The 21551-nt window shown below is 43.0% G+C and overlaps 1 protein-coding gene and 1 long non-coding RNA gene across 3 annotated transcripts in view; both read left to right on the top strand.

The window, feature by feature from the left end:
* The window catches only part of LOC127923913 (zeta-sarcoglycan), a 369996-nt gene that overhangs the window by 314238 nt on the left and 34207 nt on the right, over positions 1-21551 (top strand). For both annotated transcript variants that reach the window (XM_052508121.1, XM_052508122.1), the window contains exon 6: positions 8702-8774. In XM_052508121.1, coding sequence (XP_052364081.1) covers positions 8702-8774 — 73 coding nt within the window. The remainder of the gene's footprint in view (positions 1-8701; positions 8775-21551) is intronic.
* LOC127923915 (uncharacterized) lies at positions 16504-19996 on the top strand. Its single transcript, XR_008116102.1, has 3 exons — positions 16504-16590; positions 16714-16896; positions 18919-19996. It is a non-coding gene; the product is annotated as an uncharacterized LOC127923915 (long non-coding RNA).

Below are 21551 nucleotides of genomic sequence, written 5' to 3' on the forward strand. Positions count from 1 at the left end.
GGTGACAGGTAGCCTCTAGGGTGACAGGTAGCCTCTAGGGTGACAGGTAGCCTAGCGATTAGAACGTTTGGCCAGTAGCCGAAAGGTCACTAGTTTGAATCCCCGAGCTGACAACGTGATCAATCTGTTGATGTGCCCTTGAGCGAGGCACTTTACCTTAATTGCTCGCTGTTGAGGCAGACCCTGTCTGGGACCTCACTCTGAGGGGGAGTTGGGATATCCAAAAAAACACATTTCAAATTCACACATAAGTACTACTACACACATGTACATGTTTGTACTAGGACAAATATAAGCACCCCCCAAATGATTGTTATTAAAACCCCAGTGCAGTCCTGTGTTTTATATATATGTTGTACATTAGTTACCTCTCTGCCAATAACAGCTGGTTTTCAGTTTCCCCCTCCCCACTCAGACCACTCCCAGACAATCCTAGCTAAATTCTTGCTTGAGAAATTGCTCTTTGCAAAGAGAAGCTATTTTCTTTTGTTCATTTTTGACAATTTTAATTCAATCGTTACCCACAAATAATGTATATATAGAGTAGGCTGCCTATGCATAAACGGAGAACCAAGTGGTAGTTATCGTTTCAAGGAAATTAAATCAAATATGATTAGACTATAGTTTACTACAATGTCTGTAAATCATTATTGATAAGGGAAAGAAGTGCCGGGCGCTCAACCAACCATTACCCATTTATTTGTCTCTGCCAGCAAATCATCCTCCCAAAGGATAAGCTATATCACATATGCAGAACGTAGCTCAAGAGAAGTCTCCTCTCTCATCAGTCCTGCTGCTTCAGGTTCAGTAGCCACACGCGTGTCGTCTCTATTAAATAGAGTAGGATATAGTCTGTACATGGGTGTAGAAGCACGTGGCACGTTATCCTTCCAAGGAAATGTACTTCCTAAATAGGATTAGGCTATGGGTTACTAAATTTGGTTAGAAATAAATATTGATCGCCCATATTTGTCTCGGTCTGAAAATCGTCCCACTCCTAAAAGGTAGGCTATAAAACGTAGCTCAAGAGAAAGTGCAAGTCTCTCAGAATCTGCTCTCTTCAAACTACTTCTAGACTATTTGCTGATGTGGCAGAGCAATACCGATAGCCTAATATAATGGGCCATGTGAGAATCTCTGGTGATTTAACCTATTTCTTAGGAGATTTTTGAGCGTTTTGATATTGCCTATAGGGAGCAGAATTGTTGAGTCCATGCCTGGCAAGTGAGTTGTGTCACATACGCCTAAAATAATCTTGCGGGACTGAGGTTGGGTTTGAAGTAGTTGTAGGTACAGTTATATGTTAAATGCGGGTCAGTTGGGTGGATTTACCCAGTCTAAAAGGCTCCATTCACAGGTCAGTGCTCCCATAGCAACCAGATAGATTGTGATGGTGCTAAGGGCCTGTGTGCAGCAATGCACAGCGACTGCTAGTGAGTGGGTTGAGCAGAACTCAGACAGTTGTTGTGTGTGCCCTACATGCAGACATCAGCATTAGATAGAAAGACAGGGACTGAGAGAGAGGGACGGAAGAGAAAATTAAGAGAGATAGGTAGGGAAAAAAATAAAAAGAGAGAGAGAGAGAGAGAGGGAGAAGTAGACAGAGAGAGAGAGAGAGAGTGAAGGAAAGATTAAGAGAGAAAAAGCACATGCCTATCTCTGTTTGCTTTCCTGGCATGGTGGTCTCTCCCGGTAAACGAGGCGGCGGGGAGGTCAAGTGGAAGCAGTCGGGGGTCGTGGGCGAACAGACACCCCTCCTCCATCCTCCTCCTTTTCCCCTCTGTAATTGGAAAGATCTGTCCATTACAAAGCTAGGAAAGAAAGAAAGGGGGGGGTGAGAGTGAGAGATGGAGGGAGAGAAAGTGGCGGAGGTCTGCAAGGTGATTGATGTTGTCTTTCATCGCTCACGGAGAATGAAGGCATGGAGGAAGGAGGGAGGGTTGGAGGAAGGAGGGAGGGTTGGAGAAAGGAGGGAGGGTTGGAGGAAGGAGGGAGGGGTGGAGGAAGGAGGGAGGGTTGGAGGAAGGAGGGAGGGTTGGAGGAAGGAGGGAGGGTTGGAGGAAGGAGGGAGGGTTGGAGGAAGGAGGGAGGGTTGGAGGAAGGAGGGAGGGTTGGAGGAAGGAGGGAGGGTTGGAGGAAGGAGGGAGGGTTGGAGGAAGGAGGGAGGGGTGGAGGAAGGAGGGAGGGTTGGAGGAAGGAGGGGGGTTGGAGGAAGGAGGGAGGGGTGGAGGAAGGAGGGAGGGGTGGAGGAAGGAGGGAGGGTTGGAGGAAGGAGGGAGGGTTGGAGGAAGGAGGGAGGGGTGGAGGAAGGAGGGAGGGTTGGAGGAAGGAGGGAGGGTTGGAGGAAGGAGGGAGGGTTGGAGGAAGGAGGGAGGGTTGGAGGAAGGAGGGAGGGTTGGAGGAAGGAGGGAGGGGTGGAGGAAGGAGGGAGGGTTGGAGGAAGGAGGGAGGGTTGGAGGAAGGAGGGAGGGTTGGAGGAAGGAGGGAGGGTTGGAGGAAGGAGGGAGGGTTGGAGGAAGGAGGGAGGGTTGGAGGAAGGAGGGAGGGGTTGGAGGAAGGAGGGAGGGGTGGAGGAAGGAGGGAGGGTTGGAGGAAGGAGGGGGTTGGAGGAGGGAGGGAGGGGTGGAGGAAGGAGGGAGGGGTGGAGGAAGGAGGGAAGGTTGGAGGAAGGAGGGAGGGTTGGAGGAAGGAGGGAGGGGTGGAGGAAGGAGGGAGGGTTGGAGGAAGGAGGGAGGGTTGGAGGAAGGAGGGAGGGTTGGAGGAAGGAGGGAGGGTTGGAGGAAGGAGGGAGGGTTGGAGGAAGGAGGGAGGGGTGGAGGAAGGAGGGAGGGTTGGAGGGAGGGTTGGAGGAAGAGATGGAGGGAAGAAACGGATGTTTCTGTATGTGCTCCATGCAAGAACATCACTCATACTATCTCTGTTTAGTGTGGGGAGATATGATGTCATTGCCATGTGTTCTAACATGGGCTACTTAGACTGATGTTATTTTTGGATACATGTTTCTATTCTATTTTCTATTATCATCTGCATTGTTGGGAAAGAGCTCTCAAGTTAAGAATTCCACTGTACTGTTTTACACCTGTTGTGTCCTGGGCACGTGGCGAATAAAGTTTGAAACGTGAAACTTCTAACATACACTGAGTGGACAAAACATTAGGAACAGTATTGATGTCACTTGTTAAATCCACTTCAATCAGTGTAGATGAAGGGGAGGAGACAGGTTAAAGAAGGTTTTTTTATAGCCTTGAGACAATTGAGACATGGATTGTCTATGTGCGAAATTCAGAGGGTGAATGGGCAAGAGAAAATATTTAAGTGCCTTTGAACAGGTTATTGTAGTAGGAGAACTGCAACGCTGCTTTGTTTCTTTATGCTCAACAGTTTCCTGTGTGTATCAATAATGATCCACCACCTAAATGACATCCAGCCAACTTGACACAACGGTGTGAAGCGTTGGAGTCCATGTGGAATGCTTTCGACACCTTGTAGAGTCCATAACCCCAACGAATTGAGGCTGTTCTGTGTGCTTTAAGGCAACTCAATATTAAGGTCTTCATAATGTTTTGTCTACTCAGCGTGTAACTTTCGAAATGGACAATTCTCACATCACACATTTGAGACGTGGTGTCAGTATCACGCACATGAATATTGTAATATCACAGGACTTCTCATCATCAGTGTCATCTTACACAGGACTGGCTAATCAGGACCTTAGCTGGCTTGAATTACATTATATACAGTATCGGTCAAAAGTTTAGACACACCTACTCATTCAACAGTTTTTCTTTGTTTTTTTACACTGTAGAATAATAATGAAGATATCAAAACTATGAACTAACACATATGGAATCATGTGTAACCCAAAAAGTGTTTTCAAAAATCAAAAAGTATTTGATATTCTTCAAAGTAGCCACCTTTTATCTTGATGACAGCTTTGGACAGTCTTGGCATTCTCTCAACCAGCTTCACCTGGAATGCTTTTCCAACAGTCTTGGCATTCTCTCAGCTTCACCTGGAATGCTTTCCCAACAGTCTTGAAGGAGTTCCAACATATGCTAAGCTCTTGTTGGCTGCTTTTCCTTCACTCTGCGGTCCGACTCATCCCAAACCATCTCAATTTGGTTGAGGTCAGGTGATTGTGGAGGCCAGATCATCTGATGTAGCACTCCATCACTCTCCTTCTTGGTAAAATAGCCCTTACACAGTCTGGAGGTGTGTTGGGTCATTGTCCTGTTGAAAAACAAATGATAGTCCCACTAAGCGCAAACCAAATGGGATGGCGTATCACTGCAGAATGCTGTGGCAGCCATGCTGGTTACGTGTGCCTTGAATTCTAATCACTGACAGTGTCACAAGCAAAGCACCCACACACCATCACACCTCCTCCTCCATGCTTCACGGTGGGAACTACACATGCAGAGGTCATCCATTCATTTACTCTGCGTCACAAAGACACAGCGGTGGGAACCAAAGTCTCAAATTTGGACTCATCAGACCACCGGTCTAATGTCCATTGCTCGTGTTTCTTGGCCCAAGCAAGTCTCTTCTTCTTATTATTATCCTTTAGTAGTGGTTTCTTTGCAGCAATTCGACCATGAAGGCCTGATTCATGCAGTCTCCTATGAACAGTTGATGTTGAGATGTGTCTGTTACTTGAACTCTGTGAAGCATTTATTTGGGTAATTAACTCTAATGAATGTATCCTCTGCAGCAGAGGTAACTCTGGGTCTTCCTTTCCTGTGGTGGTTCTCATGAGAGTCAGTTTCACCATAGCGCTTGATGGTTTTTGTGACTGCATTTTAAGAAACTTTAAAAGTTCTTGAAATGTTATGCTTTGACTGACCTTCATGTCTTAAAGTAATGATGGATTGTAATTTTTCTTTGCTTATTTGAGCTGTTCTTGCCATAATATGGACTTGGTCTTTTACCAAATAGGGCTATCTTCTGTATACCACCCCTACCTTGTCACTACACAACTGATTGGCTCAAACGCGTTAAGAAGGAAAGAAATTCCACAAATTAACTTTTAAGAAGGCACACCTGTTAATTGGAATGCATTCTATGTGACTACCTTATGAAGCTCATTGAGAGAATGCAAAGAGTGTGCAAAGGGTGGCTACTTTGAAGAATATTAAATATAAAATATGTATCCTTCACACATGCTGCCAAACATACCGTCGTAAATCTGACTATCCTACCGATCCTTGACTTCGGCGATGTCAGTTACAAAATAGCCTCCAACACTCTACTCAGCAAATTGTATGCAGTCTATCACAGTGCCATCCGTTTTAACACCAAAGCCCCATATACTACCCACCACTGCGACCTGTATGCTCTCATTGGCTGGCCCTCGCTTCATATTTGTCACCAAACCCACTGGCTCCAGGTCATCTATAAGTCTTTGCCAGGTAAAGCCCCGCCTCATCTCAGCTCACTGGTCACCATAGCAGCACCCATCCGTAGCACGCGCTCCTGCAGGTATATTTCACTGGTCACCCCCAAAGCCAATTCCTCCTTCGGCCGCCTCTCCTTCCAGTTCTCTGCTGCCAATGACTGGAACGAATTGCAAAAATCACTGAAGCTTGAGACTCATATCTCCCTCTCTAACTTTAAGCACCAGCTGTCAGAGCAGCTCACAGATCACTACACCTGTACATAGCCCATCTGTAAATAGCCCATCCAACTATAGCCCATCTGTAAACAGCCCATCCAATTACCTCATCCCCATACTGTTATTTTATTTTGCTCCTTTGCACCCCAGTATCTCTACTTGCACATTCATCATTTGCACATCTATCACTCCAGTGTTTAATTGGTATATTGTCATTATTTCGCCACTATGGCCTATTTATTGCCTTACCTCCCTTATCTTACCTCATTTGCACACATTGTGTATATATACATTTCTATTGTGATGGTATGTTTGTTTATTCCATGTGTAACTCTGTGTTGTTGTTTTTATCTCACTGCTTTGCTTTATCTTGGCCAGGTCGCAGTTGTAAATGAGAACTTGTTCTCAACTAGCCTACCTGGTTAATTAAAGGTGAAATAAATATATTTTTTTGTTAATGATTTGTTTGACACTTTTTTACTTACCACATGATTCCATATGTGTTATTTCATAATTAGAGTGTCTAGTTTGAGAAACAGACGCCTCACAAGTCCTCAACTGACAGCTTCATTAAATAGTTCCCGCAAAACACCAGTCTCAATGTCAACAGTGAAGAGGCGACTCCGGGATGCTGGCCTTCTAGCCAGAGTTCCTCTGTCCAGTGTCTGTGTTATTTTGCCCTATTGTCCTTGTAGTGTACTACTATTGTCCTTCTAGTGTACTACTACTGTCCTTCTATGGCTTCTATTGTACTACTATTGTCCTTCTAGTGTACTACTATTGTCCTTCTATAGCTTCTATTGTACAACTATTATCCTTCTATTGTCCTCATACTGTCCTTCTATTGTCCTTATATTGTACTACTATTGTCCTTCTATTGTCCTCATACTGTCCTTCTATTGTCCTTCTATTGTACAACTATTATCCTTCTATTGTCCCCATACAGTCCTTCTATTGTCGTTCTATTGTCCCCATATTGTTATTATATTGTTATTATATTGTCTTTCTATTGTCCTCATATTTTTATTTGATTGTTATTATATTGTCTTTCTATTGTCCCCATATTGTTATTCTATTGTCTTTCAATTGTCCTCATATTGTTGTTCTATTGTCTTTCAATTGTCCTCATATTGTTGTTCTATTGTTATTCTATTGTCTTTCAATTGTCCTCATATTGTTGTTCTATTGTTATTCTATTGTCTTTCAATTGTCCTCATATTGTTATTCTATTGTCTTTCTATTGTCCTCATATTGTTCTTCTATTGTCTTTCTATTGTCCTCATATTGTTATTCTATTGTCTTTCTATTGTCCTCATATTGTTCTTCTATTGTCTTTCTATTGTCCTCATATTGTTCTTCTATTGTCTTTCTATTGTCCTCATATTGTTATTCTATTGTCTTTCTATTGTCCTCATATTGTTGTTCTATTGTTATTCTATTGTCTTTCAATTGTCCTCATATTGTTGTTCTATTGTTATTCTATTGTCTTTCAATTGTCCTCATATTGTTGTTCTATTGTTATTCTATTGTCTTTCAATTGTCCTCATATTGTTATTCTATTGTCTTTCAATTGTCCTCATATTGTTATTCTATTGTCTTTCAATTGTCCTCATATTGTTATTCTATTGTCTTTCTATTGTCCTCATATTGTTATTCTATTGTCTTTCTATTGTCCTCATATTGTTGTTCTATTGTTATTCTATTGTCTTTCAATTGTCCTCATATTGTTGTTCTATTGTTATTCTATTGTCTTTCAATTGTGCTCATATTGTTGTTCTATTGTTATTCTATTGTCTTTCAATTGTCCTCATATTGTTATTCTATTGTCTTTCTATTGTCCTCATATTGTTGTTCTATTGTTATTCTATTGTCTTTCAATTGTCCTCATATTGTTGTTCTATTGTTATTCTATTGTCTTTCAATTGTGCTCATATTGTTGTTCTATTGTTATTCTATTGTCTTTCAATTGTCCTCATATTGTTATTCTATTGTCTTTCTATTGTCCTCATATTGTTCTTCTATTGTCTTTCTATTGTCCTCATATTGTTATTCTATTGTCTTTCAATTGTCCTCATATTGTTGTTCTATTGTTATTATATTGTCTTTCTATTGTCCTCATATTGTTGTTCTATTGTTATTCTATTGTCTTTCAATTGTCCTCATATTGTTGTTCTATTGTTATTCTATTGTCTTTCAATTGTCCTCATATTGTTATTCTGTTGTCTTTCTATTGTCCTCATATTGTTGTTCTATTGTTATTATATTGTCTTTCTATTGTCCCCATATTGTTATTCTATTGTTATTCTATTGTCTTTCAATTGTCCTCATATTGTTGTTATATTGTCTTTCTATTGTCTTTCAATTGTCCTCATATTGTTGTTCTATTGTCTTTCTATTGTCCTCATATTGTTATTCTATTGTCTTTCAATTGTCCTCATATTGTTGTTCTATTGTTATTCTATTGTCTTTCAATTGTCCTCATATTGTTATTCTATTGTCTTTCAATTGTCCTCATATTGTTATTCTATTGTCTTTCAATTGTCCTCATATTGTTATTCTATTGTCTTTCTATTGTCCTCATATTGTTCTTCTATTGTCTTTCTATTGTCCTCATATTGTTCTTCTATTGTCTTTCTATTGTCCTCATATTGTTATTCTATTGTCTTTCTATTGTCCTCATATTGTTATTCTGTTGTCTTTCTATTGTCTTTCAATTGTCCTCATATTGTTATTCTGTTGTCTTTCTATTGTCTTTCTATTGTCCTCATATTGTTATTCTATTGTCTTTCAATTGTCCTCATATTGTTGTTCTATTGTTATTATATTGTCTTTCTATTGTCCTCATATTGTTCTTCTATTGTCTTTCAATTGTCCTCATATTGTTCTTCTATTGTCTTTCTATTGTCCTCATATTGTTCTTCTATTGTCTTTCTATTGTCCTCATATTGTTATTCTATTGTCTTTCTATTGTCCTCATATTGTTATTCTGTTGTCTTTCTATTGTCTTTTAATTGTCCTCATATTGTTATTCTGTTGTCTTTCTATTGTCTTTCTATTGTCCTCATATTGTTGTTCTGTTGTCTTTCTCAGGGAACGAAGGTGTCGTCTTCGGACATTCAGTGGAGACATCCCACATCAGAGCAGAACCTTTCCAGGATCTCAAGTAAGCATTCTGGAATCACACGCACACACACACACAAATGGACACATACATGGAGATGGATGGACACACACACAAACGGACACACACACACACACACACACACACACACACACACACACACACACACACACACACACACACACACACACACACACACACACACACACACACACACACACACACACACACACACACACACACACTCACTCATTTACTGTTACTTTGAAGATACCCCAAAGTCACTAACAGGAAGGGAGAGTGTGTGTGTGTTATGTGTGTGTGTGTGTGTTATGTGTGTGTCCATACCTGTTTATTCCAGTAGTGTTTTGAGAGCCCTTGACGTGACTTTATAAAACCCGTCGGCCTTGGCGGCGTGGTCATCATGGTGTAAGTCGCTCTGGATAAGAGCGTCTGCTAAATGACTTAAATGTAAAATGTATGTGAGCGTAAAGTAGAGACTGTAGTGCAGTGCAGTTATACAGCTCTTTAAGAGGGCTGTCCTGGCCAGGCTGCTCCTCCATACACTCTCCAGTCATCTACATTAAACCCAGGTAAGGATCAGATGAGATGCTGTATACAGGGTCACCGAGGGCACACTGCATTGGCCCTCTCAGTCAATGGCTGATGGATAGAATGAACCAGGGTCTGTATTCATAAAGCGTCTCAGCCACAGGAGGTTGGTGGCACCTTCATTGGGGTGGAGGGGCTCATGGTAATGACCGGAGCAGAACAAGTGAAATGGTATTCAACATATCAAACAGATAGTTTGATGATTCCATTCACTCCGTTCCAGCCATTATTATGATCCGTCCTCCCCTCAGCAGCCTCCTCTGGTCTCAGAGTAGAGTATCTAGGATCAGTTTTGTCTTTCAGAGCGTCATGAATAACATTACATGGAGAAGGGGGACCTGATCCTCGATCAGAACTATAATCAGCAATCCCCATTTCCATGTAATCACTCCGATCTAAAATGATCCAGGTCAGATATCTCATTTGATATCTGTTTTGTTATTGTATGGAAGGCAGAAGGGATCCTTGAGAAAGGGACAAGTGGAAAGGCACACACAGTGTTTCCCCTACTGTTGTACAGGTGGGCTTGGTTTCGGCTTTGGTTTCTATTGTTTTCAACTGACAATGTTGATGCCAGTGGGCCTGGATGTTGCCTTGGGGATGTCTCGCCTCACGCCGCCGTCTGGGTACAGACTTCAATAGCAAGTGAACATGTCATTCTCCTCTTAATTCAATACAGCTGTGTACTCTTATTGTGAATCCATTCAACACAGTTTGATGGCTGAGGTATTTGATCGCTGGTCTCTCATCAGCCAATCAAATCTCACCGATTTATATACCTTTCGCCTCATTGGCCGACAGCCGCATTGACTGCCGGCCATAACACTTACATCCTCTTTATTGAACAGTCAAGCAGCTCCGTATCAGTGTCTGTATTGTGCGTCATTACAATAATCCTTTAAAACGATAGCCTAAGGGCCCTGCGGGCTAGCTAGCATAGCGGTAAGTACATGAGTGGATTGGCAGAGAGACTGACAGACAGGCTAGCGTAGCGCTAGCGTTAGCATACACCGCAGTATTTAAATGTGTGGATTAACAGAGAGACTGACAGACAGGCTAGCGTAGCGCTAGCGTTAGCATACACCGCAGTATTTAAATGTGTGGATTAACAGAGAGACTGACAGACAGGCTAGCGTAGAGCTAGCGTTAGCATACAGCGCAGTATTTAAATGTGTGGATTAACAGAGAGACTGACAGACAGGCTAGCGTAGCGCTAGCGTTAGCATACAGCGCAGTATATAAATGTGTGGATTAGCGGAAGAGAGACAGGCGGGTATGATGGAGAGCTAATGGGCAGCTTCCAGTCACCTATGAACTGCTTTTATGCAAATGTGGAAGGCTCATTTGTATATTGTCAGGGCAGATTAAGTTCTGGGGAGAGAAAGGGACTGATGGGCATGGATTGGGCTGGAGGAGTGGAGGGAAGGAGGGACTGATGTAGGGAGAGGAAGATAGAGAAGGGGAGAGAGAGAGGGAGGGGGAAAGAGGGAGAGAGGGAGGGGAGAAGGAGGGAGTGATAAATATGGAGGGAGGGAGGGAGGGAGGGAGGGAGGGAGGGAGGGAGGGAGGGAGGGAGGGAGGGAGGGAGGGAGGGAGGGAGGGAGGGAGGGATAAAGATAGCGGGAGGGAGGGGTGTGTTTTATCTATCATATTGTTATACCTTCTCTGTGTGCAACCCAAATGGCACCCTATTCCCTACATAGTGCACTACTTGCTATAGGGAATATGATGCCTTTTGGGCCTCTTCCTCTGTCTGTAATATAGGTGTTGGTTGGGAAGTCTCTTTTGAATTTCTCCTGATTTTTCTCAGTCTAAAACAACAATACAACAATACACCCCCCCCACACACACACACACACACACACGAGCGTGCGCACACACAGACACGCGCGTGCGCACACACAGACGCTGTTCTCCTCACCAAGCATGGACATAATGAAACAGACCCCCATTTCACAGGAGCTCTCTCTCTCTCTCGGTCTTACTCTCTCTCTCTCACTCTCTCTCTGACACACACACACACACATGCGCACACACACAGAATGCATGACACATATGAATAATTTCAGAGTGGCACTCTCATCTCATCCCTTACCTCTGAGTGAACTGAAATGTGACGCATTTTTGACTGACCGGCCGTGGCCTTTCTCTCCGCTCTGCGTCGGGGGTTAATTCAGTATTACACGCTTTACATATTTCACTCCCTCGTCTCTCACTCATTAATTGTTCGGCAGAATGGAAACATAGAAATGAATCAAGTTCCTATCGCCACCTTTTTATAGTTGTTTAATATAAGTGTGTTTATTAGGACTCCTACTTAACAGGCGATCGAGGTGAATCGCTGCTAATTATCTGGACCAGGGCTTCTTTCTCTATTTTTGGATTTGGTATCAGTTTTTTACTTTTCATTTTTTGATCAAATCCGCTTGTTGGCCGTGGTCGTTTGTCCCCCCCCCCCCTTCTTTCGTTCTCTTCCCCCTTTCTCTATAAAAGTCCCCCGATTTTGCAGTTAAAGTAAATGAAATGTGTAATGACTTGATGGAGTCTATTTGAGGCTAATGATGTATGTTATGGTGTAACCCTCTAAAATACAAATGAACATAGAATACATCCCAAATGGCACCCTACTCCCTATTAATTGCACTACTTTTGACCAGAGTCCTATGAGCTCTAGAGTCCTGGTAATGCACTAAGGGGAATGGTGTGTCATTTGGGAGCAGACAAGCCTACACAGCAGGATAGACACGCCAATAGTTATAGACTCTTTTAGAAGTTTGGACACAGTTTGCTTGACGGCGACCCCAGGAAAACGGGGATAAAGTCCTTTCGATTAACCCCGGACCCTGTTCCTAGAATGCCCTGTTGAAACTTTTGCATATTGGTTCCACCTAACCCCAAATTCTTTCTCCTACATCACATATTAACTACTAAAAAGTAGTGTAAGTGTGGTTTGTGTCTATTGTCCTCTGTGGTTTGTGTCTATTGTCCTCTGTGGTTTGTGTCTGTTGTCCTCTGTGGTTTGTGTCTATTTGTCCTCTGTGGTTTGTGTCTATTGTCCTCTGTGGTTTGTGTCTATTGTCCTCTGTGGTTTGTGTCTATTGTCCTCTGTGGTTTGTGTCTATTGTCCTCTGTGGTTTGTGTCTATTGTCCTCTGTGGTTTGTGTCTATTGTCCTCTGTGGATTGTGTCTATTGTCCTCTGTGGATTGTGTCTATTGTCCTCTGTGGTTTGTGTCTATTGTCCTCTGTGGTTTGTGTCTATTGTCCTCTGTGGATTGTGTCTATTGTCCTCTGTAGTTTGTGTCTATTGTCCTCTGTGGATTGTGTCTATTGTCCTCTGTAGTTTGTGTCTATTGTCCTCTGTAGTTTGTGTCTATTGTCCTCTGTGGATTGTGTCTATTGTCCTCTGTGGATTGTGTCTATTGTCCTCTGTAGTTTGTGTCTATTGTCCTCTGTGGTTTGTGTCTATTGTCCTCTGTGGTTTGTGTCTATTGTCCTCTGTGGTTTGTGTCTATTGTCCTCTGTGGTTTGTGTCTATTGTCCTCTGTGGATTGTGTCTATTGTCCTCTGTGGTTTGTGTCTATTGTCCTCTGTGGTTTGTGTCTATTGTCCTCTGTGGTTTGTGTCTATTGTCCTCTGTGGTTTGTGTCTATTGTCCTCTGTAGTTTGTGTCTATTGTCCTCTGTGGATTGTGTCTATTGTCCTCTGTGGATTGTGTCTATTGTCCTCTGTAGTTTGTGTCTATTGTCCTCTGTGGTTTGTGTCTATTGTCCTCTGTGGATTGTGTCTATTGTCCTCTGTGGTTTGTGTCTATTGTCCTCTGTAGTTTGTGTCTATTGTCCTCTGTGGATTGTGTCTATTGTCCTCTGTGGATTGTGTTTGTCCTCTGTGGCTTGTGTCTATTGTCCTCTGTGGTTTGTGTCTATTGTCCTCTGTGGTTTGTGTCTATTGTCCTCTGTAGTTTGTGTCTATTGTCCTCTGTGGATTGTGTCTATTGTCCTCTGTGGTTTGTGTCTATTGTCCTCTGTGGTTTGTGTCTATTGTCCTCTGTGGTTTGTGTCTATTGTCCTCTGTGGTTTGTGTCTATTGTCCTCTGTAGTTTGTGTCTATTGTCCTCTGTGGTTTGTGTCTATTGTCCTCTGTGGATTGTGTCTATTGTCCTCTGTGGATTGTGTCTATTGTCCTCTGTAGTTTGTGTCTATTGTCCTCTGTGGATTGTGTCTATTGTCCTCTGTGGATTGTGTCTATTGTCCTCTGTGGTTTGTGTCTATTGTCCTCTGTGGATTGTGTCTATTGTCCTCTGTGGATTGTGTCTATTGTCCTCTGTGGTTTGTGTCTATTGTCCTCTGTGGATTGTGTCTATTGTCCTCTGTGGATTGTGTCTATTGTCCTCTGTAGTTTGTGTCTATTGTCCTCTGTGGTTTGTGTCTATTGTCCTCTGTGGTTTGTGTCTATTGTCCTCTGTGGATTGTGTCTATTGTCCTCTGTAGTTTGTGTCTATTGTCCTCTGTGGATTGTGTCTATTGTCCTCTGTAGTTTGTGTCTATTGTCCTCTGTGGTTTGTGTCTATTGTCCTCTGTAGTTTGTGTCTATTGTCCTCTGTGGTTTGTGTCTATTGTCCTCTGTGGTTTGTGTCTATTGTCCTCTGTGGATTGTGTCTATTGTCCTCTGTGGTTTGTGTCTATTGTCCTCTGTAGTTTGTGTCTATTGTCCTCTGTGGATTGTGTCTATTGTCCTCTGTGGATTGTGTCTATTGTCCTCTGTGGATTGTGTCTATTGTCCTCTGTGGTTTGTGTCTATTGTCCTCTGTGGATTGTGTCTATTGTCCTCTGTGGATTGTGTCTATTGTCCTCTGTGGTTTGTGTCTATTGTCCTCTGTGGTTTGTGTCTATTGTCCTCTGTGGATTGTGTCTATTGTCCTCTGTGGTTTGTGTCTATTGTCCTCTGTGGATTGTGTCTATTGTCCTCTGTGGATTGTGTCTATTGTCCTCTGTGGATTGTGTCTATTGTCCTCTGTGGATTGTGTCTATTGTCCTCTGTAGTTTGTGTCTAATTGTCCTCTGTGGATTGTGTCTATTGTCCTCTGTGGATTGTGTCTATTGTCCTAAAAGTTTGTGTCTATTGTCCTCTGTGGATTGTGTCTATTGTCCTCTGTGGATTGTGTCTATTGTCCTCTGTGGATTGTGTCTATTGTCCTCTGTGGTTTGTGTCTATTGTCCTCTGTGGATTGTGTCTATTGTCCTCTGTGGTTTGTGTCTATTGTCCTCTGTGGATTGTGTCTATTGTCCTCTGTGGATTGTGTCTATTGTCCTCTGTAGTTTGTGTCTATTGTCCTCTGTGGATTGTGTCTATTGTCCTCTGTGGATTGTGTCTATTGTCCTCTGTGGATTGTGTCTATTGTCCTCTGTGGATTGTGTCTATTGTCCTCTGTAGTTTGTGTCTATTGTCCTCTGTGGCTTGTGTCTATTGTCCTCTGTAGTTTGTGTCTATTGTCCTCTGTGGTTTGTGTCTATTGTCCTCTGTGGTTTGTGTCTATTGTCCTCTGGTTTGTGAAAAGAGGAGAGAGAGAGAGAGAGAGAGAAAGTAGAGATCAACGGTAAAAGAAGAGAGAGAGAGAGACCATAGAGAGACAGACATCAAAGAAGAGAGAGAGAGACCATAGAGAGACAGACATCAAAGAAGAGAGAGAGAGAAAGACAGTATCGACAGAAGGTAAAAGAAGGAGAGAGAGAGAGAGACAGAAGGTAAAAGGAGAGAGAGAGAGAGAGAGAGAAGGTAAAATAAGAGAGAGAGAGGCAGAAGGTAAAAGAAGGGAGAGAGAGAGAGACAGAAGGTACAAGAAGAGAGAGAGAGAGACAGTAGAGAGACAGAAGGTAAAAGAAGAGAGAGAGAGAGACAGAAGGTAAAAGAAGAGAGAGAGAGACTGTAGAGAGACAGAAGAAAAAAGAAGAGAGAGAGAGAGACAGAAGGTAAAAGAAGAGAGAGGGAGACCGTAGAGAGACAGACGGTAAAAGAAGGGAGAGGGAGAGACCGTAGAGAGACCGTAGAGAGACAGAATTTAAAAGAAGGTAGAGGGAGAGAGAGACAGAAGGTAAAAAAGAGAGAGAGAGACGGTAGAGAGACAGAAGGTAAAAGAAGAGAGAGAGAGAGACAGAAGGTAAAAGAAGAGAGAGAGAGAGACAGAAGGTAAAAGAAGGGAGAGAGAGAGAGAGAGACAGAAGGTAAAAGAAGGGAGAGAGAGAGACAGAAGGTAAAAGAAGAGAGAGAGAGAGAGAGAGAGAGAGAGAGAGAGAGAGAGAGAGAGAGAGAGAGAGAGACAGAAGGTAAAAGAAGAGGGAGAGAGAGAGAGAGAGAGACAGAAGGTAAAAGAAGAGAGAGAGAGACAGAAGGTAAAAAAGAAGAGAGAGAGAGAGACGTAGAGAGACAGATGGTAAAAGAAGAGAGAGAGAGACAAATGGTAAAAGTAGGGAGAGAGAGGAGAGAGAGAGAGAGAGAGAGAGAGAGAGAGAGACAGGCGGTAAAATAAGGGAGAGAGAGAGAGAGAGAGAGAGAGACAGAAGGTAAAAGAAGAGAGAGAGAGACAGAAGGTAAAAAAAGAGAGAGAGAGACCGTAGAGAGACAGACGGTAAAAATAGGGAGAGAGAGAGAGAGACAGAAGGTAAAAGAAGAGAGAGAGAGACAGAAGATAAAAGAAGAGAGAGAGAGAGAGACCGCAGGGACAGAAGATGAAAGAAGAGAGAGACAGTAGAGAGACAGAAGGTAAAAGAAGAGAGAGAGAGAGACGTAGAGACAGAAGGTAAAAAAAGAGAGAGAGACCCAACCAAATCATGAGAAACAAAAAGTAGAGAGACAGAAGAGTGAAAGAGAGAGAGAGACAGTGAGCATAGCTATTGAGAGACAGAAGGTAAAAGAAAGAGAGGTGGAAAAGCTGCACTTCCTAACCTCCTGAATTGAGAGAGACCGTAGAGACAGTAAATACAACCCATATTTATGCTTATTTATTTTATCTTGTGTCCTTTATCTATTTGTACATTGTGTATATATATATTTATAATATGACATTTGTAATGTCTTTAAGGTAAAAGTTTCCCATGCCAATAAAGCCCTTGAATTGAATTGAATTGAATTGAGAGAGGCCGAGACAGAAGGTAAAAGTAGAGAGAGACAGTAGAGAGACAGAAGGTAAAAGAAGAGAGAGAGAGAGATAAAGCCCTTGAATTGACAATTGAGAGACCGTAGAGACAGAAGGTAAAAGAAGAGAGAGACAGTAGAGAGACAGAAGGTAAAAAAGAGAGAGAGAGAGATAAAGCCCTTGAATTGACAATTTAGAGACAGAGGTAAAAGAACAGAGAGACAGTAGAGAGACAGAAGGTAAAAGAAGAGAGAGACAGTAGAGAGACAGAAGGTGAAAGAAGAGAGAAAGTAGAGAGACAGACGGTAAAAGAAGAGAGAGAGAGAGAGACAGAAGGTGAAAGAAGAGAGAGACAGTAGAGAGACAGAAGGTGAAAGTAGAGAGACAGACGGTAAAAGAAGAGAGAGAGAGAGAGACAGAAGGTAAAATAAGAGAGAGACAGAAGGTAAAAGAAGAGAGAGAGAGACCGTAGAGAGACAGAAGGTAAAAGAAGAGAGAGACAGAAGGTAAAAGAAGAGAGAGAGAGACCGTAGAGAGACAGAAGGTAAAAGAAGAGAGAGAGAGACAAATGGTAAAAGTAGGAGAGAGAGAGAGAGAGAGAGAGAGAGAGAGAGAGAGAGAGAGAGAGAGAGAGAGAGACCGTAGAGAGACAGGCGGTAAAATAAGGGAGAGAGAGAGAGAGACAGAAGGTAAAAGAAGAGAGAGAGAGACAGAAGGTAAAAAAAGAGAGAGAGAGACCGTAGAGAGACAGACGGTAAAAATAGGGAGAGAGAGAGAGAGACCGTAGAGAGACAGACGGTAAAAGTAGGGAGAGAGAGAGAGAGACAGAAGGTAAAAGAAGAGAGAGAGAGACAGAAGATAAAAGAAGAGAGAGAGAGAGAGACCGCAGGGACAGAAGATGAAAGAAGAGAGAGACAGTAGAGAGACAGAAGGTAAAAGAAGAGAGAGAGAGAGAGACCGTAGAGACAGAAGGTAAAAGAAGAGAGAGACGGTAGAGATACAGAAGGTAAAAGAAGAGAGAGAGAGAGAGAGAGACCGTAGAGACAGAAGGTAAAAGAAGAGAGAGACAGAAGGTAAAAGAAGAGAGAGAGAGAGATAAAGCCCTTGAATTGACAATTGAGAGACCGTAGAGACAGAAGGTAAAAGAAGAGAGAGACAGTAGAGAGACAGAAGGTGAAAGAAGAGAGAAAGTAGAGAGACAGACGGTAAAAAAGAAGAGAGAGAGAGAGAGAGACAGAAGGTGAAAGAAGAGAGAGACAGTAGAGAGACAGAAGGTAAAAGAAGAGAGAAAGTAGAGAGACAGACGGTAAAAGAAGAGAGAGAGAGAGAGAGACAGAAGGTAAAATAAGAGAGAGAGAGAGACCGTAGAGACAGAAGGTAAAAGAACAGAGAGACAGTAGAGAGACAGAAGGTGAAAGAAGAGAGAGACAGAAGGTAAAAGAAGAGAGAGAGAGACCGTAGAGAGACAGAAGGTAAAAGAAGAGAGAGAGAGACAAATGGTAAAAGTAGGGAGAGAGAGAGAGAGAGAGAGAGACCGTAGAGAGACAGGCGGTAAAATAAGGGAGAAAGAGAGAGAGAGAGAGACAGAAGGTAAAAGAAGAGAGAGAGAGACAGAAGGTAAAAAAAGAGAGAGAGACCGTAGAGAGACAGACGGTAAAAATAGGGAGAGAGAGAGAGACTGTAGAGAGACATACGGTAAAAGTAGGGAGAGAGAGAGAGAGACAGAAGGTAAAAGAAGAGAGAGAGAGACAGAAGACAAAAGAAGAGAGAGAGAGAGAGAGACCGCAGGGACAGAAGATGAAAGAAGAGAGAGACAGTAGAGAGACAGAAGGTAAAAGAAGAGAGAGAGAGACCGTAGAGACAGAAGGTAAAAGAAGAGAGAGACGGTAGAGATACAGAAGGTAAAAGAAGAGAGAGAGAGAGAGAGAGACCGTAGAGACAGAAGGTAAAAGAAGAGAGAGACAGTAGAGAGACAGAAGGTAAAAGAAGAGAGAGAGAGAGATAAAGCCCTTGAATTGACAATTGAGAGACCGTAGAGACAGAAGGTAAAAGAAGAGAGAGACAGTAGAGAGACAGAAGGTGAAAGAAGAGAGAAAGTAGAGAGACAGACGGTAAAAGAAGAGAGAGAGAGAGAGACAGAAGGTGAAAGAAGAGAGAGACAGTAGAGAGACAGAAGGTAAAAGAAGAGAGAAAGTAGAGAGACAGACAGTAAAAGAAGAGAGAGAGAGAGAGAGAGAGAGAGACAGAAGGTAAAATAAGAGAGAGAGAGACCGTAGAGACAGAAGGTAAAAGAACAGAGAGACAGTAGAGAGACAGAAGGTGAAAGAACAGAGAGACAGTAGAGAGACAGAAGGTGAAAGAAGAGAGAGACAGTAGAGAGACAGAAGGTAAAAGAAGAGAGAAAGTAGAGAGACAGATGGTAAAAGAAGAGAGAGAGACAGAAGGTAAAATAAGAGAGAGACAGTAGAGAGACAGAAGGTAAAAGAACAGAGAGACAGTAGAGAGACAGACGGTAAAAGTAGGGAGAGAGAGAGAGAGACCGTAGAGAAACAGACGGTAAAAGTAGGGAGAGAGAGAGAGAGAGACAGAAGGTAAAATAAGAGAGAGAGAGACAGAAGATAAAAGAAGAGAGAGACAGAAGATAAAAGAAGAGAGAGAGAGAGACCGTAGAGACAGAAGGTAAAAGAAGAGAGAGACAGTAGAGACAGAAGGTAAAAGAAGAGAGAGACAGTAGAGAGACAGACGGTAAAAGAAGAGAGAGAGAGAGACAGACGGTAAAAGAAGAGAGAGACAGTAGAGAGACAGACGGTAAAAGAAGAGAGAGAGACAGACGGTAAAAGAAGAGAGAGAGAGAGAAAGACCGTATAGACAGAAGGTAAAAGAAGAGAGAGACAGTAGAGAGACAGACGGTAAAATAAGAGAGAGAGAGAGAGACAGGAGTTTGATTAAAGAGAACAAAATCTCAAACAAGAGTCAGAAGACAGAGAGTGCGTGTCATCAGCAATCAGCTAATTCCACTAGCTAACACTGGCTCCATAATCAGATACTCATTGATCAAGCTGTTGGACGTCGACACATAGCCTACGTCCCAAATGACACCCTTTTCCCTACATAGTGCACTACTTTTAACCGGAGCCCTATGGGCCCTATTCAAAAGTTGTGCACTATATAAGGAATAGGGTCCATTTGGGATGAAGCCATAGAGTTCACAGAGGTCCAGACTCAATTAAAGCCTCATCCAAAGAACTACAGAGGAACAGGTCCAGTCGATATCCTCCTCTTCCCTCTCTGTACCCCCTGACAACTCTACCACCCTACCCCCGGTCAAAGGGGAACCCCTTCGAGACTCCAACCCCACTCACAGTCAAGGGCTTTGGGAGAGATCTTCCCCACATATCCCCCTTCCCTCCAAAGCCACAGTGCAGTACAGTGATGCTCATGAAGTAAAGATTTAAGTTGGCTCTTTGGGAATGTTTCTGTGAAGTGAACATGGCTCTTTGGGAAAGTTTCTCTGAAGTGAACATGGCTCTTTAGGAAAGTTTCTCTGAAGTGAACATGGCTCTTTAGGAAAGTTTCTGTGAAGTGAACATGGCTCTTTAGGAAAGTTTCTCTGAAGTGAACATGGCTCTTTAGGAAAGTTTCTCTGAAGTGAATGTGGCTCTTAAGGAAAGTTTCTCTGAAGTGAGCTTGGCTCTTTAGGAAAGTTTCTCTGAAATGAATGTGGCTCTTTAGGAAAGTTTCTCTGAAGTGAACGTGGCTCTTTAGGAAAGTTTCTCTGAAAGTGGCTCTTTAGGAAAGTTTCTCTGAAGTGAAAGTGGCTCTTCAGGAAAGTTTCTCTGAAGTGAAAGTGGCTCTTCAGGAAAGTTTCTCTGAAGTGAAAGTGGCTCTTTAGGAAAGTTTCTCTGAAGTGAATGTGGCTCTTTAGGAAAGTTTCTCTGAAGTGAACTTGTTTTTCGCAAGTTTGACTGAAAGTAAGGAAAAGTTTCATGGAGGTTTGGCTCGAAACGGAAGTTGGTTCTGTGGGAAGCTTGACAATTCGCTTCACTCTTTGGCCCATTTTAATAATAATGTCCATCGGATCAGGTGGGTTGGAAGTTAATGAAAATCCTTGGCTAAGGTCAACGCAGCCGGCGCTGTATTTCTTTAGTATGTGGGCTATGTACAGGAACAACCATCTGGGTCTTTTATGACAAAAACCAAAGCGCAGTTTATTCATTATCAGGCAGATTTACCGGGACATTGAGCAACAAGGACGTTCTCTAACATTCTCTTCCATCAACCATTAATTAGTTACACTGAAAGAGGCATTACAGGCATAGGAAAAGGCCTGAACAGAGTTGGGTTATGTAAATAATTTGGTGTGTATGCGTGTACCAGCCTCTGTATATAGCCGTGTCATTGTGAACCCAGAGGTTATGATGCTCTGTGGCCTGGTTGCTGACATGTTAGTTTTAAAGCAGGCTGGACACCCAGGTCGCTTATAGCAGATGGAGAGCTTTCCACCCCACCTTCGCTGCTTCCTCGGCAAGTAGTGTGCCTTCTCAGCCTGGCTGACTTCTCAGCCTGGCTGCCTTCTCAGCCTGCCTGCCTTTTCAGCCTGGCTGCCTTCACTGCCGGGCATTGCCCTAGTATGGGTGATATTGTTTCCAACCTTCTGGATATGGCTTCCACTTTGCCCTCAGTTTAAACGCAGCTACATAGTGTCGCTGTTTAAATCGCACCGTTGCTGGATCTGCAAGCCAATGTCTCCCTTGTAGGATGTACGTTTGTCCTCAGTTTAAGCGCAGCTTCATAGTGTCGCTGTTTAAATCGCACCGCTGCTGGATCTGCGAGCCAGCTGTAGCTGATCTTGTCTTGGTGGAACCTGCCAGTTCCATTTCCTTGGCTTGGCAGCGCCTCCCAATCCTCCAATCCTTTCGACCTCCAGTTAGAGGGGTTGTTCCACAGCTGCTTGTGCTTTTTTGTCTCCACCTCTGCTCCCTTTGTGCTTGAGCCATCTTCCCCGACTGGCATCATAGCATCTAGGCTTTCTCCCAGTTTCGGAGTTTGCTCCGGGACTCCCACTGCCCGTATCCAC

The sequence above is a fragment of the Oncorhynchus keta genome, unplaced genomic scaffold (assembly GCF_023373465.1).
Source record: "Oncorhynchus keta strain PuntledgeMale-10-30-2019 unplaced genomic scaffold, Oket_V2 Un_contig_3376_pilon_pilon, whole genome shotgun sequence".
NCBI classification, from domain to species: domain Eukaryota; kingdom Metazoa; phylum Chordata; class Actinopteri; order Salmoniformes; family Salmonidae; genus Oncorhynchus; species Oncorhynchus keta.